This window comes from Cygnus olor, chromosome 3 (genome assembly GCF_009769625.2).
Source record: "Cygnus olor isolate bCygOlo1 chromosome 3, bCygOlo1.pri.v2, whole genome shotgun sequence".
Taxonomy (NCBI): Eukaryota; Metazoa; Chordata; class Aves; order Anseriformes; family Anatidae; genus Cygnus; species Cygnus olor.
This window is the reverse complement of record NC_049171.1, coordinates 16,614,931-16,633,552: the sequence shown is the minus strand read 5'-3', so window position 1 is coordinate 16,633,552 and position 18,622 is coordinate 16,614,931. Positions and strand designations below refer to the sequence as shown.

Sequence of the window (18,622 nt, the reverse complement as noted above, 5' to 3'; positions counted from 1 at the left end):
TTGAGTACAGGCATAATAAAGCTTAAACACCTCGTGATTTGGTCAGGCTTGAGCAGAACACCCACAAAGAACAAAGACGATGTTCATGAAAGCAGGACGACTGATTCCTCAAACCACGCTCTAACTTGTCTCCCCCGAGTCATAAAAGCTGTCCCTATAAGCAGCTCTAGTTTTACTGAGGAAATAAAAGCCCTGATCCACTTGAAGCTCAGACTTCATAGGGGTGAAAAAATCTGAGCCAACGCATGGAATGACAAGTTTCACCCCAAATAGTTGTAATTTAGCAAGTTCATAAGAAAACTAGAACTTTTGGCCTCCTCAGGTTACAGGTCATGCCAACAGCTCAGCTTATAGTGGCACTGACACCTGAAAGTCCCAGACAGCTTTCAATTACATATTGCTGTATACGTATAGAGAAGGATAAAAAAATCTTACAACCATGATGCAAATTATCATTTGGCAATGATTCACGTAGGTACCTGTTAAATACCACCCTGACACACTAAGCTATTACAAAACCTGCTGTATGTATTTGAGCAATTTAGTCCTCTGGTGCAAGCCCAGCTGTATAGCCAGTGCAGCTGATAAGCACACTTCGTGCCAAACGTAAGCCATCAGGACAAATTCACAGTTTCAATGTTTGGACTACTCTTCCCCAGCCACTCTAGCAAATCCATCATACTATTAACTCCATGTTAAACTATCTACATCATAAATTTCATAAATTGCATACACTATGCAAAAAAAAAGTCAATAGAAAGTTTATTATAAAGCTTAAAAAAACATTAATTTTAGCCTTTTCAAAGTTTAAATGCAATTATGACACGCATTTGTGATAAAAATTGTTTCTTGGGAAAAAAGTGTTTGAGAGAACAATTCTTTACATAAAAGAGGAGGAGAGAGGTCAGTGACTGCTCAGAAGGGTTTTCATCATTGAGAGGGAGTTTTGGCAAAACATTGCATTTGAACAATAGAAACCGCCAACCTTCTGACACAGTCAGCATCTTTAATAAACCATTAATTTTTTTTTTTAAAGTCCATGTTAAAATGAAACATAGAAGATTATTTTTCCTATGAAACTCATTTTTAACATACTGCTGTGCAATTTTTATGTACTAATTAAGACTCTAGGCCCAGCTTCCTCTTCAGCTATATTTCAATACCAAAAGCCAAGTGTCGCAGCCAAACCCTCCAGATCCTCCTTCACAGCACAGAAGGCATTCGCCTCATTCCGAAGAGCAGCCAAAGCAGCAGCAAGGGATGCTACCGATATAGATGATTCCTAACTGGATGGCACAAATTAATCACAGCAGCTCGTACAGCCTACATTCCTGGGAGAAGCAGCAATATCGTTGTATGAAGTTCTGCTCACCAGCAAGGCACCGGCAGGTGGTCGGACATACAACACACATGGTAAGGTGCCTTGCAAAAAAGGTAAGGTGCGGGGAGTGCCAAAGATTGAGGGATTTTGTGTTTTACTTTCTCCTCTGCCAATGATCCACCCAATCTCTCCGAAGTCACCTCTTCATTTCCTTTTTTTTTTTTTTTTAAGAAATCTGCTCAGATCAGAAGAAAAAGCGTTCAAACCTGTAAGCTGCAGTGAGCGCCTATGGCCTCAAGAGCACACTTTTGATGTATTAAAGTCTATTCCTTCTTTAATTCTTCATTTGAAAAAGAAGAAAAAGCAGTTTAGTTCTTATTTTCCCCCTTTATGCCAAACAGTGGTACATTTCTTCCACGGAATTGAATTTTCCTGAGCCGCAAGATGCCAGCATCACTCCATATCTCCCTGTCTATACCTATTTTTTGGTTCCCCATTCTGTCACAGAAACAAAGTTATCTTCCTTGTTTCCCACATCGCCCTATAGTGCTAGTAAGCAAAACACATTGAGCATTATTCCTTTTTCTCCTGTCTTTTCAACAACTATGGTCATTGGTGAGAAAAGCCAAAACATTTTAGAATATCAATTATACAAACACTTTGAAGAGAGCTCTTGCAAGAGCTGGCAAATTAAGACAGAATAACGTACACTTTCTTTAAAAAGCAGCACTGATCTTCAAGCTGAGGCTTTGATTTTATTTTTTTTTTTTAATAACTGTTATTAGCAGCAGCATTGTAAACACAAACCCTTCCAAGCATCGGATTTGGTGACACACACTTGTCATAAATTGCCAAACCTTACTGTAACTGGTGAAGCGTCAGTTATGCCTGGTTTCTCAGATGTCAGTATTAGCTCGTTCCTGCTGCCAGTTAAGTCAAAGCCGTTTCCCTTCCCACCAAAGCAGTCAGCTGAAGACTTGAAAACATCTACAGATGTTCCCAAAAAGTTCCTTTTCACACAGGGGAGCTGATGCTTCTCCACAGCAACTACAGAGCAGTACAGATGGATCATCTGCTGTCCAATTTCTAACCTTCATCCAGTGCGAGAGAAAAGGAACAAACAGCTTGTACAATTATCCAGTAACTGCCTACTGCCAAACCACTAAGAAACAAAGAGTGAGAACAATTATTGGAAAGCAACAATCAATTTCCCAACTATTCCCCCAAAATCGAAAAAAAAGCAATCCCATGACAAGACTAAATCAAAGCATTTAGTAATTTTCTTCAATTTCTTGGGAGAAGTTGGAAAGAAATCCAGAGAAACAGATTAAGTTAAATGACATTTGATAGTTCAATTCAGAGCACATTTCTCTAACTGGCAGGAAGAAGCTGGCATTCCTCTTACAATTCAAAGGTCGTAAATCCTGTGGCAATGCTTTCAAGCACATTTTTGGTTCAAATAATACCAAGCATCTTCCATGATGAAGATTTAACTAATTAGCACTCTGCATTGAAGTCTCAACCTCACCTCATGTGTGAAATACAAGGAAACGGAGGATAAGCAGCAGTGGTTGTTTTGGGTAGTATCAGGACGGGAAATGTTGAGACACTTCTTTGTAGCAAAGATTGTGTTATTCCATGTTCATACAGCACCCCAGGTGAAGGGATGGCCATTTTCAGGCTGGCCTTCAAGCACAGCTCCTCTTCTAGCAGCCCGTGCTTTAAGTCCGTGCTCTAGCCATTGTCAGCCGCCTTCAGCGCTACTGGCAAGCACTCTTCAACATCACACTAATATACTTCATACAAATTTACTGGCAGCTGGAAGGACTTACTCAGATTCTGGATGCTGTCTTGCCAAGCTGATTTGAGTCCAAAACAAAAGACAGACATGACATACGTTAATAATAGTATTTCTATTTCCAGTATCGACTTTCAATTTCTAGCACGTAATTTTTCAGCATGCTGGAGAACATCCTGAAGAACATGGAGACCCCAGGAATCTGGTTCATGCAATAAGTGAGCATCAAATCCAGCCAGCTTTTCAAAATAGTGCTTACTAAATCATCACTTAAGGTATGAAAAACTGTAGGACTAAGGGCTTACAGTAAAACCATGCATGTGTTTTACAGTAAAAACAACCAACACTCACTCATTCATCAAGGATGGGAAGAGGACCGTTGAAGGGTATGCTTTCTGACCAGCTCATAAGGACTTAGCATTATAGATACCGAGCTTTGAACAGCTACATATTCACAGCAATAGCCAAGATCTAGGAAGCAAGCTTGCTTCAAAGGTGAAAATTGGAATAAGAATGCTGTTTTTTGTTGTGTTTTTTCCCCCCCCCCCTTTCTCCCCCTCAAAACTGTAGCAGCCTAACACTTCTGGTGAGCAGAAACTGGTTTGGGCAGGTAAAGATCACAGATTACCAAGGAAAAAAGGCTTGCACCATCAAAACACAACAGTCCGGGACTGTTTGGAAGCACACTTTGTCAAAGACCAACTCTACAACTGAGTTTCGGGAAGCATGCCTTTTTATCATATGCTCGCAGCGCACATGCACATCACGACTAACACCAAAACCTCTACTGACACAGCAACATACAAGATATCCAAAGGTGTATTTGAATGACAAGCTCTTAACACAGAGCATTAAATACTTAGAGCCTGATTTTTTTAAAAACAACTTTCAGTTTATTTTGTTTTTCTAGCTATTTAAAAAGACAGCAAGAAACTACCATCTATGGGAGTATCCTTTTCTGATATAAGCAGAAGCAGACACATTCACCAGACAGTACTGTTGTGTTCTGCTATGTGAGAAATTGAAACTGAAATGCAGCTCAAAACAAGCAACACAAGCTTACAAATTAAGACCCTTGTTCATAAAGCTCACAGAAATCCAGCAACAGCACTAGCCCCTCTGCTTCGCAGGGGAAACAAATGTTCCCCATCCCCAAAACATAACTCAGCTTTGGTGTTCTCCATTAAAAAAAAAAAAAAAAACGACTTCAGAAAAGACTTCAGTGCCCTCTCCCTTAAACAACCACTGTTCACCTCTAAGAGTCCTTTCTCCTCTGCTTCTACTCTCCTTCTGTTCCTCCCAGTTCAGGATCATTTAGAACCACCGAATGGTTTGGGTTGGACGGGACCTTAAAGCCCATCTAATTCCAACCCCCTGCCATGGGCAGGGACACCTCCCACCAGACCAGGCTGCCCAAAGCCCCATCCAGCCTGGCCTTGAACACTCCCAGGGATGGGGCATGCACAGCTTCTCTGGGCAGCCTGCGCCAGGGCCTCACCACCTTCAGAGAAAATTTCTCCCTTATACCTAATCGAAATCTTCATTTGTGGGAAGTCAGCCACCTCCAATGCCTCCAAGCGCCAGAACAGCCCCGTGCACTCCTGCAATACACCCTACAACCTGCAGAAGCAATGGGCACTACCCAGAGCTGTAATTGCTTTTCAACTGAAGCGCTTTAAAAAGGAAACGGAATTAAGTAACACCTAATAACTCTTAAGCAATGAGAGCTACGCCTCTACATTGACATACCTTCCCTAACTTCTTATATTTAACCCCAAGACAGAAGGATCGGGAATTTCGTACAGAGGAAGAGTTTGCAGTGCAGACTATAGCTCAACCAAACAGGCTGCCCACAAGCACCAAAACACCAGCACCTTCGTCTTCAGCTTAAGCCACTTTCGAAGTAAATGGAAACTCTCAAATCCCAGCTAGGGCAGTAAAATTGCACTATTACAGCCGACCCGAAATAGCTCCTTCCCCTTTGGATGTATCACTGCAGAACGGAAGGCAGAGGTATGGATCCCTTGCAAGGAGGGCTGAGCTGCTGGAAACCATTTGCAATAAGCAGACAAATCGAAAGAGCCAGACAGCTCTGCTCACTTCAACGAATGCTGAAATACAAAAATACATATATACACACCAGCTTAAACTACGTTCCAAGGTAAAGAAAGTGGAATATCTGCATCAACGTGCTTTTTTAAAAGAAATACTGTACCGATGCACACGTTAAATAAACAGGCTTTCACCTGGCTACCTGCAATTTCCCCACCTTCTGAGAGAAAACAGAGCCCCACAGCCTAAACTCCCCTGGTCAAAAGCTTGGGAAACGAGCGAAAACCTGGGCAACTGTTTCTCATGAAACGCACACATCGCCCAAAAAAAGAAACGTAATAAAGACATGCCATAATTAAGGCTGTAAAACAGAGCTTCATCAGGTCAGAACAGGAGCAGGCAGGCAGGAGTTAAAAAAAAAACCAACAACTGTTGAGGCTAGTGAGTGACCAAGAGGACTTGTTTCAGCTTTAGCCGTGTTCAGAGCGCCCTTTAAATCAGCGCTGTGCCCACCCCAGCCCGCAGAGCGGAGCCAGCCCTACAGCTGCAGGGAAGGGCTTTACAACAGCAACTCTTCGAAAGTAAACACAAAGCCACGCAGTAGCAACTGCGCTTGCGGTAAAATAAGTTCTTCTTGTCACCTTCAGTGTGCCTTAATGCTTTTTCTCTGTTAGCCTGTTCTCTGGCCGCCCCAGTATTTCTTTTCAGCATCCCAGGACTGCAGCGTTCCTGTGGCAATTTCGGAGCAGCACTCTGAAGACAGAAATGACCTGTACACAAGTCAGGAAGTTGTTGTTTTTTTTAAATACCAGCTACATGAATTGCCTAAGGAAGGGAAAAACAGTTTGACAGAACAAAGCAGGTGACTCCGGGCTGTTCAGGTAAAGCCTGTTTATTTTAGACGCTTGCTGCAGAAACCCTGGGTTGGAATTACATTTGAGTGTTTCCACTACTTCACCAAAACTGGGAGAAATCCGCACTCTCAGTGTAAGGCTGTACCAAAATGAAAGCTTACTGCTGTCTCCGTAAAAATTAAAGAATTAAAGTAGACATATAGTCTTTGCAACAAGATTTATAAACGTGAAATCAGAGGTACTCCTTTCTTGCACCGAGACTTTCCTCCACCCAGCAACTGATCCATCTTCTCCAGCAGTGTATCCAGTGTCTGTCATCTTTTCCAGTTCTGTTGCAGCTCCCACTCCTTTTTTTCAAGGCAGTCGCTTCTCCCATTGATTTTCTTTTATTCCAACTCCATCCTTCTCTGCACCTCTCACACGACAGAGCAATTTCAGCCAGCAACACCCAGAGGAGTTAGGTCAACACCTGAACACTAAATTCCAGGAAAGGCGTCCCTGCAGAGAAACCGGACCTGTGTGACGATATATTCCCTCCCTTCCACTAGTCCAAGGGAAGTTAATTAAGAAACTGGTAAAAATATCATCCCTGCACTTTGCTAGCAAGTCTAAAATATCTGAACCATCCCTTCCTTGGGCACGGCACGCACAGAATGGACATGGGCACTTCCTTCAGCTTCTTTTCACGCCCTGCAGCTTGTGTGGATTGTCACAGGAGATCTCGCTTCGCTTCACACCCTTCATTCTTCCGACTGCTGCTAGCAGCAGATAAGGAAAGACCAGCACAAAGTAGGGGCACAGGTTTCTCGTCCTACCGCTCCCTTATCTGCGGTGTTTGGATTTTACACGCCCATCAATGCTACTCTTACTCACTTCTATTACTCATAAGTTTCCTGGGTTACATCGGGGTTGGGGGGAAATCAATACGTTGCTTCATATTTCACAGCCACACACAGGATGTGATTCTTAACACAAACACGAGGTCTAACAAATTCTGGATGGCTAGACAAACTTTTTAATTTCTCCTCTGTATTTGAACAAAAAAGGCTTTCATTAGACTAAGGCATTTCAGCCCTCAGGAGACTACGTTAGGTTGCCTGGGTAGAAAACAAGGGAGACTAAGGCATCACAAATGCCTAAAACTTTGGAAAACAACAGGAGATGTGTGTCCAGATGCTTCCTGCAAGCAAACCGGGCGCATGCTGCTGCTAAGCAAAATGATTCCCTATACCAGCTCCAAGCCTGGTCTCCTACACAAGCTCCAGCTGTGGCTCATCTCCGAAGCATCCAAATAAAGTCAAAAAAAACCTAGATACATCTTGCCAAACATATGCATATATGAAGGGAAAAAAAAATAAGATCTTGCCTACTCTCCTTGACGAGAGCAAGGAGAAAGGTGAAGGCTCAACGCACGTCAGTGCTCACCACTTGCACGCCAAGCATTCAGGGCACGCTGAAAGGAACTCAGGCAAATCCTCTGCACGGGGAAATGCATGCTCCAAGAGATGCAAAGATGCAGCAGGTTTGCCTGCAATCTCTAAATTAAGGAAGTTTATATGCTTCACATAGCTTTTCATGCCTATTCTTCTTAAAAAAAAGGTCAGTCTAGATTCTGTGAATGTTGGTGGCGCTCATGTAGAAAATTCTACAGATCTATTCTACAGAAATAAGCAAATTATTCAAATAAAAGCTAAAATTAGCGTGGGGGGAAAAACAAGTATAGAAATACCAATGAAATTTGGCGACTTCTGCTGAAAAATGTTGCTTATCTTTATTTCCTACGTGAAGCGTATAACCACACACGACATTTTATTCAATCCACGTATCTCCACGTAGTTACACCATGGCTACACTCTCCACGCAGTAGCTGCGGCTGCACTCTTTCTTTTCTTATCTGGAAGACGATCACCACAGTTAGCTGATCCAGTTCCCCAGCCCATAACTCCAAATCTCAAGATCAATCTCTCAGACAACCACACCGACAGCTGAGGCTCACGTATTGCGGTAACTGACCTCCCATCTCCCCTGCCGGCTACTCCTTTATAACAGTTGGCTGTTTCTATGGCAAATGAACCGCAGGAATATTTCAACTAATTTTTGCCAATTTTCAGACAAGAAAAATTTTTTGCTCCCTCTGGTGGAAGCAGTGAAAGCAGAGATTATGCTCTGAACTTGACTTACCCTGAGGAGACCCAAAGCCAAGAAGAAAGCTCTGCTCTCCTAGGACCATTCTCATTTCAGAACAAATTTAAATGCCTCCAATTTAATGGCAGATGAGCTGATACATCAGCAATAGAAGCTATTTGCCAACACATACTCAGCAAGACAGTGCCAGAAGTAGAAATGGACCACAGCCCAGCACGCTATCCTGTCAAGGCTTCACCTTGGAGAAAGAAAAACGTGGCAGACACACAAACATGACAGGAGTATAGCCAGGAAAACCAGAGGCACAGGTGAGACACAAGACGGTAATAAAACACTTAGAGTTGCAACCCTGATGCATTATGCAACATATAATCCTCAAGCAGCCACGCTTTCACGGTAATTCTCGCCACACTTCTCTTTATCTGTAAGGGGCGGGAAGGACATTACTTTTATTCCCTCTCTCCTCCAACAAGACAGAAGGAGAACAGCAGTACAATTATGTGCGTTCACTCTTCATTAACTCTAAGGACCCAAGAAGACAGTTGTCATCAACAGGACGCTTCCTTTGCTGAGCGGCAAACTTCGATGCTCCAAGAAGTGAGGAGACAGACTTCTTACAGCAGGCTTCTCACCCCTATGGAGCGCAAAAAACTTTTTGCTATGACAAAATATAAAAAAAGTGGGCAAGTTTGCCTTCCCAAACCTACAGAGACTGTTCTAGGTTACTGCTCATACCAACCATCTTCCCTAGCTAGAAAGGACTGGAAGTAATAAGACAAAAAACCTCTTTAATGAAGGAAGCAGCCCATGAGGAATGCATTAGCTTTTCCAAGCAGACATTTCAGTTACCTTGGTGCAAGAGAACAGCTAAAGGAAGGGTTAAGGTAGGGGCAAGTTATCACGTAATACCTTGTTGGGGGATACACACAGGAGAGGAAAACGAGTTTGTCTCCATTCCAGTAGCTACCCGGTACTCCACTACCAAGAGGAAAAGTCGAGGAAGAGCAATCTTAAAGAAACAAAGCTTTTATCTGGCAACACAGCTGAGCACAGAGGAGATTCTTCTTACAAGTATGTCAAAGGGCTCTGGTGGAGCTGTCACTCTGCATCTTCCACAGTGGTCCCTAACCAGCATGTAACCAGGCTTAGGTCTGTGCCTCCAGCTCCATCAAACACGAAGTCCGAAAGTAACTGATTCCTCACGCTCAACCACACGAATTCCGATCTGATTGATTAGATTGAAATTAGAGATAGAAGCTTCACCTTTCACTGAAGTTTCCACTTATGCTCACTGCCAAGAAGGCGAGCTTCTCGGTCCATTTGTTTGAATACCCGGGCAGTAGAGAAGCACTGACACACGCTATCTGGATTTGGCTCCCAGAGTTACACACACCTCCGCCTTCAGTAAAGCTTTAGAGCAGGATAATTACAGAAAGTAACGGCTTAATTGTAGATCACCCTCATGGCATTTCAGATATAATTAGCATCTACTTGTGGTCAAAACCAAAACATACAAGTGGAGAAACAAATCTCACCCATCTATACCAAGTGCTACTGCAGCACATCGTTCTAGAGCACCCATTTCAAGTACCTGCTCCACAGTCAGCATTCGGATTAGGTAGTAGAAACAACCTACTTACTAATCAGAACCCCCTTTTTCTTTTTTTTCCCCCCCCCCCTCACACACAGCTACATTTTCATACTGGTATGTGTATAGTATCACTAAATGCCACACGTAACCTTTGAGCACACACAGAGTATCAGCACTTTCTCTTCTCTGCCCTCATTCTCCCCCACGTTTGACTTGATTACACTGAACACATTTCACATTCTTTCTGTATTACAAGCTTACGATCAAGACAGACTCTTAAGCTGAGAGGTTACAGAAATCTGACTTTGAGTGTTGGGTTTTTCACTTGTTTGTTTGTGATCACTTAAAGGTGCATTCTCCTTAACGCTGCATAATCCTGTAACTCTTCAATTCATGCTTCAGTCACAAGGCTCTTCATACACACCTGGGCCTGTATTTTCTATGGTCCACTGATGTGGAAAAAACAAAACATGTATATTTTTAGCTGCTTATCAGAAAGTCTTTTAAACCATGCCGTTAGCCACCCTCCATTGTGATTATCCCCCAAAGCTTCAGAGCTTCAAGCACAGCGCTTTACAAAACCATCTTGCCTTTGCCTTTCCAGGGGCATCTGTTGCAACACATTCAATACAGGGAAGTTTTCCAGGCTTTGATAAAAAGTAACTTCATTACCATCAAAATGCCATAGCAGCAGTACTTAGAATAAATTGGGTAGAAGCAGCACCACGTCACAAAGCCATTAAATTTATGGCTGCTGTTATGAATAGATAATTACACGACACCAGCATCACGCCACAAAGAGACAGTCATCTCTTATTATTTCCTTTACGGTACCCTGAGGGAGCTGCCCATTTAATGGAAATAAACGTGTGGCACCTGCCTGGCAGGGCTCACAGTCCACACGTCGGAGGCACGGAGCCATGCGGCGCCACCGACCCAGGATGCGGGCAGCACTGCAACCTGTGCACCACATCCACTCCGCCACAACCAGCTTGGCTCAAATTCACCGGCTTTTGGCAGGTTTCTAGAAGAGACATTTCTGTAGGTGTACTTAACCTCAGGTTGTCTCACCTCCATCCGAACAAAAGGAAGAAAAGAGTAAAAGCACATAGTTTGGGCACTCCCAGAAGTCACTAAACGTGCTCCTTGCTCTGTGTTTGACATCCGATTGCTTTTTTCCACTCAGGAGGTACATTTTATAGAGAGGAACCACCACCTCCCTCTACGTGAGGGAGCCTCCTGACCTGCTCCATTCATTCGCACGTTAATACAGATTTTTTTTTTGCCCCTAAGAATGCCTCATATGAAGTTTCTCGGTGCTGTAAGAGAGGAGCCACTTCCAAGTTACTCACACATTTATAAGCCCGTATACATCCCGGGGGGCGACACCACTCCCCCCACAAGCACCCCACACCACCCCAGTCCCCCGCAAAAAAAAAAAAAAAAAAAAAAATCCCTAAAAACCCCAAACCCCCATTCCCCAGCCCTACCGAGCACCCCCCAGGACCCCTCCTATCACACAATGCCCAGCCACCGGGGCTGTGGCTCCCGGGGGGGGAGGGTCACCCCACACACACCCCGACCCCAAAAAACGACTCTACGATCCCGGTCACCCCCCTTCACCCCACAGCAGCCGTTCCCCGAGGGGGGGGAGGGAGGCTGACGGGGGGGGAGGCGATGAGTGGGCTCCGGGCTCGGTGCGTTGCCCCCCCCCCCGTGCATCAGCGGCGGGGCTGGGCGCTTCCCTCCGCCTCACCTGGTCGACGGGCAGGCGCACGGCGTTGCTGAGGGGCTGCAGCAGCGTGGAGCCCGTGGTGCTGGTGGCCATGGTGCGGCGGCGGCGCCCCGCTCCCCGCGAGAGGAGGCCGGAGGCAGCGCTGCCCTCCCCGCCGCTAACGGCAACAACGGCGGCCGCAGCCCCGCACGGAGCCCTGACAACAAGGGGCCGAGCGCGGCCCCGCCGCAGACTGACGGCGCCGCCGGCCAATCGCAGAGCGGAGCCGCGGCGGAGTGACGGGAGGGCCCGCCCAATCGTGAGGCGGCGCTGAGGGGTGCGGGAGGGGCGAAGCGGCTGGGCGGGAGGGGGTTGTGGGGAGGGGGGAGATGGAGGCGGGAGGGGCGGTGGTGGGGGTGAGGGGAGAGGGGTTCGCGGAAGGTGGCCCCAGGGAGGGGGCGGTGGCGACGTGTTTGAGGATCGTGGGGATGGGTTTGGGATGGGGATGGTTTGGGGATGGGGTGGGTGAGGTGAGGTGAAGCGCAGGGCGGCCCCGCCTTGGCTGCGGGACGCTGAGGTGGGGCTGCGCGCTGCGCGCAGGTAGCGCGCAGGGCCGGGGCGGCTGCCTCAGGGCGTCAGGTCTGGGGTGACAGCCACTGGGTGTCAGCCCCCGTCCGGTTTCCCGTGTCCAGCGAGGGCTTCAGGCGGGCAGGACCTCCCGAGGCCCCCGGCCCAGCCCCTGCTCCAGCAGGGCCACCCAGAGCAGGGTGCCCAGCACCACGTCCAGGCGGCTTCTGAATGTCCCCAAGGAGGAGACCCCACCACCTCTCTGCGCCAGGGCCACAGCAACCGCCCAGCACAGAAGGGCTCCTGATGTTCAAATGAAACCTCCTGTGCTCCAGTTTGTGCCCACTGCTTCTTGTCCTGGCCCTGGGCACAACTGGGAAGAGCCTGGGTCCATCTTTGCAGCGTTCCTTCAAGTATTGACAGACCCTGATGAGATCACCCTGAGCCTCCTCTTCTCCAGGCGGGGAGCAGTCCCAGCTCTCTTAGCCTCTCCTCACAGAAGACCTGCTCCAGTTGACAGTATCCTAAAGAGTTCTCAAAAAAATCCAAAAATGTTCCTACAACCACCCATTGATTTAAGGAGGGCTGTCTACCATGGCTATAAGCCACAGTTTTTAGTTTATTAAGGGCCTGTTTCTTACATACAGAAACCTGAAACACTACAATCCCAAGTGCCTTTCCAGTAGGTTCAGGCTTGCTGTAGTTTCCCTAAAGAATCACACAAGCAGTAATAAACGTGTGTGAAGCACAGCTCTTCCTCCTGTCCAGTGAATGCTCTGTGACACGAAACAAAGAGAAGTCTTCAGTGACTTGACGTGAGGACACGCAGCAAACGCTGCCAGATGATCTCGTGCAGCAGGGTATTAATTAAATGGTTCTGGTTTAGTACCCTGCCCTGCTTTTATATTACAGTTTTCTGTTGCGTTAGTGTTCAGGTTTTATAAAATCAACTATTACTTTTGTTCTAAATGATGTGGAGAAGGAGCTCCCAAAGGAACATACTGCCCTTATCTATAACCACTCAAGAATCCCAAGTCTCTTGAGAGAAAACTGGTTATTCCTTGCACTTTATTAAACATTCTGTTTTACAATTATTGTGTATTTTATCTGTAAGCTATGCTATAACCAGTAGCGAGAATTTCATTTTAAGTATGTGAAAGATGAAATGCCTTGTCCTATATCATGCCAACAGCCTGAACCAGTCTGGAATAGCGTCGAGGTGGAGTGATTTGCATACCCATTTAAGTTCACAGTTAATGCTAATTGGTAGTAGCTGGAAAATGGAGGTAAGTGTAATTATCTGAAAACATCCGGTGTTTCTCTTACTGAATTGAAGACCACACTCTGTACTTACGTTTTAGCTTCTGGTACGGTCTTTTGTCTGCATTTAAAGAGACTGGTTAATAGGTACAAATAAGTGGTTTTAATTAGATTTCTTCACTGCGTGACAGGCAATTACAATTGCGGTAGCATCTGCAGCTTCAGAAGAAATTGCATGACGTTTTTGTAGCAAAGGAAAGAGAGTTGCTTTCAGAAAGGGAAAAAAAAATAACCCCCACCTTCTCCCAATTAATTCTGAATCAGGTCCTTAAATCTGAACCTGCGAATGTATATGCATGTGAGTAACTTTAGAGGAGTGCAGTACCACTAGGCTCAGTCTGCATTAGCCTATACATATGTATATATGCATATAAAGACTAAGCTCATTGTACCTGGTTTAATAAGTAGACATATACCTACACACAAATCTTTGGAAATCTTAACCTAAACATTCTCACATAAAACTGCAGAAGGGCTGCTTTAGAGAAGGCTGATAGCTAATTCTGAATCATAGTCTAGTCACAAGGAACGATTCTGGTGCATCTATATAAATCCATGGAGGTGGTGTTACTGAGAGTTTCATGAAATATTCCCAGCAAGTAATTGACCTACTGAATGAAAATCTTGGTTTCAATTAACAAATAGTCTGAAAACAAGCTCGTGATATCACAGCATAAAATATCAGTTGGTTTCAAAACATAACCCTTATTTTTCTGTTAATTTTCACTCTTTTTTCAATGTACATGTTCTTGCAGTGCTGAGAAAATACAAAAATACGCTCCCTCACATGACGCCCAGGATCTTAGGAGTTCATACTCAAAGATATGATATCTATACTGTAAACCACATTATCATTATAAACAGTTTGCAGCTCAGGCTTTAAGTTACATAATTTCATCTGTCACAAGTTTCCATTGGAGAAATGCAGTGTTTTGGGAAGATGCTCTTGCGCTGCTATTTAGGAAGGTGTGCGTTGGGGGAGACAATGACGGAAAAAATCATCTTGAAAACAGTCAGAAAATAACAGTCCCTTTGTACTGACATGGCAGATACATTAGGTGCAAGAAGAAAAAGGATCCTGCCCCACAGAGCTTAAAACCTAAGTTTGCAATCAGAAATGAAGCATGCAAATGTCACTTGGAAAGAAAGCAACAGGAAAATAAGCAACTTTTGCAGTAGAAAATGTAGCCTGTCTTTGATATTGGCTGTAAATTGTATGATGAGGACTTTTACAGGCATTGCAGTAAAACTAGGTCTCTTGCTGCTTTTTTTTTTTAATTCATTACATATGTTTTCGTATGTTTTCAGAGAATTTCCTGCCTCTGTGAAAACATTGTGTTGCCTGTGGGAAGACAAAGCATTGGCTGGAGAAAGGTGGCATCCCACATTGTACTGACATGATGATAGTGCAATTAGTCCCAAAAGTTAAATACAAAAATCTTTTGTATGATTCCATGAAAAAGAAGGTTAGAGACTGCGACGAAGAAGCTAATGTACCCAGAGTAGTGAACCTATAAAACTTGGTCATCGCATAAGTGGAACAGTTTTACTTAATTCCGTGCTGTTAGAAATATTTGCATGTAATGAGCAAGAACTTCCATGAGGAAATTCCAGCAAAAGCTGTCAGTCAAAGTGCAGGAGGGGATGTGTTGATTTAAATAATCCCTGGAGAGTGGCTTGGCATAGCATGAACTACTTTTGATGTTCTGCGATTAAGTTTTTATGGTTCCATAAGTGCTCACAGTTCTTGTTTAACAATGAGCACAAAGGCATCTCTCAGCCCTAGAGAGGTTACTTGATCTGTCAGAATAGTGTAACACTGAGGTAGCAAACACTTCCTATAAACTTTGTTTAGTTGAATGACCATTGAAGAGAGTCAGTTGTTTACAGTACTAGTCCTACCAGATGACACTAACCCATGAAGAACAAACAGAGAAGGTCTGCGGCAGAGGATAGGAAATGGCAGTGGGACAATGTTATTAGATGCTCCTTGTAGTATACATTTTTTTTTTCCTACAGTTTTTAGCATTAGCTATATCAAGTTGATTACTTTTCCACAGTAAAGTCTTATTTTAGCTTTACCTACTTGGCTTTGCTTAGCCCAAAATATTTGAGACTTAATTCCAAAGAGAAAAATACTTTTGCAAAAGCTAATGCCAATCAAACTGAATTACTCTTCATAAAAATTTTGCTATTGAAATTTTGCCATTTGTATCTTTGTCTCACCTTTCCTCCAAATCAGTCTTTTGCCATCTGCTTGAATATTCCAAATAATCCAGTACAATAAGCTTCACATGCATTGGCTGTTTTCTAATCTAATATAACCTTTAATTAGTCAGTTCTGCTATGAAGTCAGTGTCTCCTACAAGGACAGCCTGAGGGAGTTGGGGTTGTTCAGCCTGGAGAAGAGAAGGCCCCAGGGAGATCTTATAGAGGCCTTCCAGTGCCTAAAGGGGGCCTACAGGAAAGCTGGGGAGAGACTAATTGTGGGGGAGTGTAGGGATAGGACACAGGGGGTGATGGCTTTAAACTAAAAAAAGGTAGATTTAGATTAGATATAAGGAAGAAATCCTTCACTATGAGAGCAGTGAGGCACTGACGCAGGTTGCCCAGAGAAGCTGTGGATGCCCCATCCCTGGAGGTGTTCAAGGCCAGGTTGGATGGGGCTTTGGGCAACCTGATGTAGTGGGAGGTGACCCTGTAAGTACCTTTCTACAGTCAGTAGCTCAAATGTACCTTTCACTTTTTTAGCAGAACACTTTGGCTTTAGATTTTTGACTTGTGCTTGTGTTTCACTCCTACAGCTGTTCTGAAAGCAAACAAGCAAACAAGCTTCTCAGCTTTAAAGACAGCAATCAGTTTCCATCATAAAACAGATTTGGGCCAACTTTCTTTCACCTAAGTACTTAAATTCTGTGGTAGGAAAATGCATTGGTGTCACTTGTGAACATAAGCTCCTGTTCCACTCAGACCATTTTACGTTTCAATTATACGCTGTCTGCTAACAAAATCAAGCAGAGCTTGTAAAGGCAGACAAGGAAAAGCTCGCTTTCCTTTTCAACTGCTGCAAATATCAGCTCTCAGGTGCAGATCTTAGAAATGATAATTTTCTCACTAAAGGAACTTCATGCTTGCATGACAAGGACAAAACAACTGACTTCAGCAACAAGAAGTTGCTCTTCGGAATGAGTTGCCTTTTTAAAGCAAACTCTACCCGTGAAATGGTTTATGGGAAAGCAATACAGACAGTGCACAGTATTTCACAGTGTAATAACTGAAGTGCCATGTGCAAATGGGGTATTGTTGTCACTTTGGTGATTGAAAAGTCTGGGGAGGAAAGGCCCTTTTTCAGAACAGAAATAAAAGCAATGAGCTTCAAAGCTGAATTACAAGTTCAAGAGCAGTTGTTCTGGGCTTTGTTAGGTATGTACCAGGCTATGAGACATAAGGTAGATGGGAGAGGCTGGTGGAAACCTGGAGAGGAATCTACTTGTCGGTCTATAAAACAATAGCAAAGAACTGACAAGTCTACCTATTTAACGGCCTTAACTACAAAAAACAAAGCAAACATTTGTATTAAATGCATACAAATAAATGTACCGTTGATAAATCATTTAGTTTACTTTCCTGTTATATTGCAACAGCAGGCCATGGAAATAACTGCTTTTAACAGGTTTCTCAGGTTTCTGAGCTGTCTTTGTATTGTGTCTCCTTTGCTGAAAGGCGAGACCTGACTTTTCTTCATATCTGATGTTACAGCTTCTCAAACTGATCCTTGCCATTTCGAGAGTTTGGTTCCCAGGGTTACTCCCACTAGCCCTAGGTGAGTGCAACAAGATAGGACTAAGCCTCTTCTTTATATGGATTAATTGTTTCTGAAAGAATAATGCACTTTCTTCTTGCCAGAGTTGCTTAAGAGTTGCTTTTAATGCCAAGATAAGCTTAGAAAGTAAAGTAAGGTTTTTCTAAGAGCAAAGGTTGAAGTGTAGGAGAGGGTGCGAAATATATAATAAAAACGCAATTTAAAATTATGCTTACCAAATGTTTTTTTCCTTTCAGTTGCTTTATGCTGACAGTTAAGAGAGAGAAAGGGAGAACTGTAGGACTTTCTTTTTCTGTCCCTCAGGACTGGCTTGCCCTGAATAGCTTTCTGAGTCCTTATGGCCATTGCTACTTAGCTCAGGATGGTCCTCTCTGTTCTTAAGAGTGTTTGTGTGTAATCCTGATCCTACTGCTGTTCTCCTAGAGGGCTTTCTGAAGTTAGTCCTTGTGTTTTCTTTTGAGCTTAAGTTGCTCTGTTATTTTTGCAAGATTTTGTAAGTTTTTGTCGTAAGACATCTTAAGAGTCTACACACCTTACTAGTTCTATTGTCTGCCATTCATTTTAAAATGTTTAAAAGCTGCACCTACCAACATTAGAAAGGATGGGTTCAGTCCTATGACACTTCATTTCCACTCCTGTCATCATTCCCACTGTCTCCTTCACACAGAGTTTTGAAGCTCCTGCTCTTAAAATTCCTCCCTTGCTACTTCTAGCTCCGGCAGTCAGCGCAACACGAGGTACCTCTTCTTTGCCAGCCAGTGAGTCATGTCAGGCTGCACAGTGGACAAAACTGATGGTGTGAGCAGAAATAGGGTGTCAGCTGGTGAATGGAAAGGAGGTACTAGGGATGGGATGCCGCAGCCTGGAACAGCCCAATGCAATTAAATTTGTCACTGAGTCAGAGCCTGAATGTTTCTGCGTTTGTTCCAGGACCCACCTGCTTCCCCAGTTCTTTTCTCCAGCTTTGTATGACAAGCAAGAAGCTGTTGCCATATGTTCTAGTGGGGAAGCCTTCCCTTTGCAGAGCAGCAGGGTAAGGGAATCTTGCTCAGCTTGGAGACCTGAGAAGAAATGGTCCTGGAGCCCTGCACCAGCCAGCCACTGAGCATAAAAATACTTCATTGCAATTTAATTTTGTTAGTTGTGTCTCGATGTCCCATCTGTTAAGTGGCCCTCTGCAAGCATATGGGCCTTGTCCAAACACAAATTTGTGAGATGTAGTTATAATAATGTAGTCCTCCCCACAAAACACACAAAGCTTTAATGAATAACATTCTGGGCACTGTAGCCAAAGATGCACGCTAGTATTCAGGTTTCTGAGTGCTACTTCAAGTCATGTACAAGCTCGGATGCATGTTCTATTTATATATGCAATGTTATTTGCATAAGTAAATTCATGAGTTTGTTGGATCACCCTGTCAGTCAAACAGCAGCCTC

At 44.1% G+C, this 18,622-nt stretch overlaps 1 protein-coding gene across 2 annotated transcripts in view; it reads right to left on the bottom strand.

Annotated features, from left to right (window-relative positions):
• Positions 1-11,744, bottom strand: part of MBOAT2 (membrane bound O-acyltransferase domain containing 2) — a 96,529-nt gene extending 84,785 nt beyond the window's left edge. Inside the window, exons 1-2 of one of the 2 annotated variants that reach the window (XM_040551317.1) lie at positions 11,518-11,648; positions 5,813-6,523 (exon numbers count right to left, since the gene is read on the bottom strand). Coding sequence is in view for 1 of the 2 variants with exons in the window: in XM_040551316.1 (XP_040407250.1) it covers positions 11,518-11,589 (72 nt within the window). In the remaining variant the exon portion in view is untranslated. Of the gene's footprint in view, positions 1-5,812; positions 6,524-11,517 lie in introns of both variants that reach the window. The other variant, XM_040551316.1, reaches the window with a different exon arrangement.
• Positions 11,745-18,622: the final 6,878 nt, after the last annotated feature.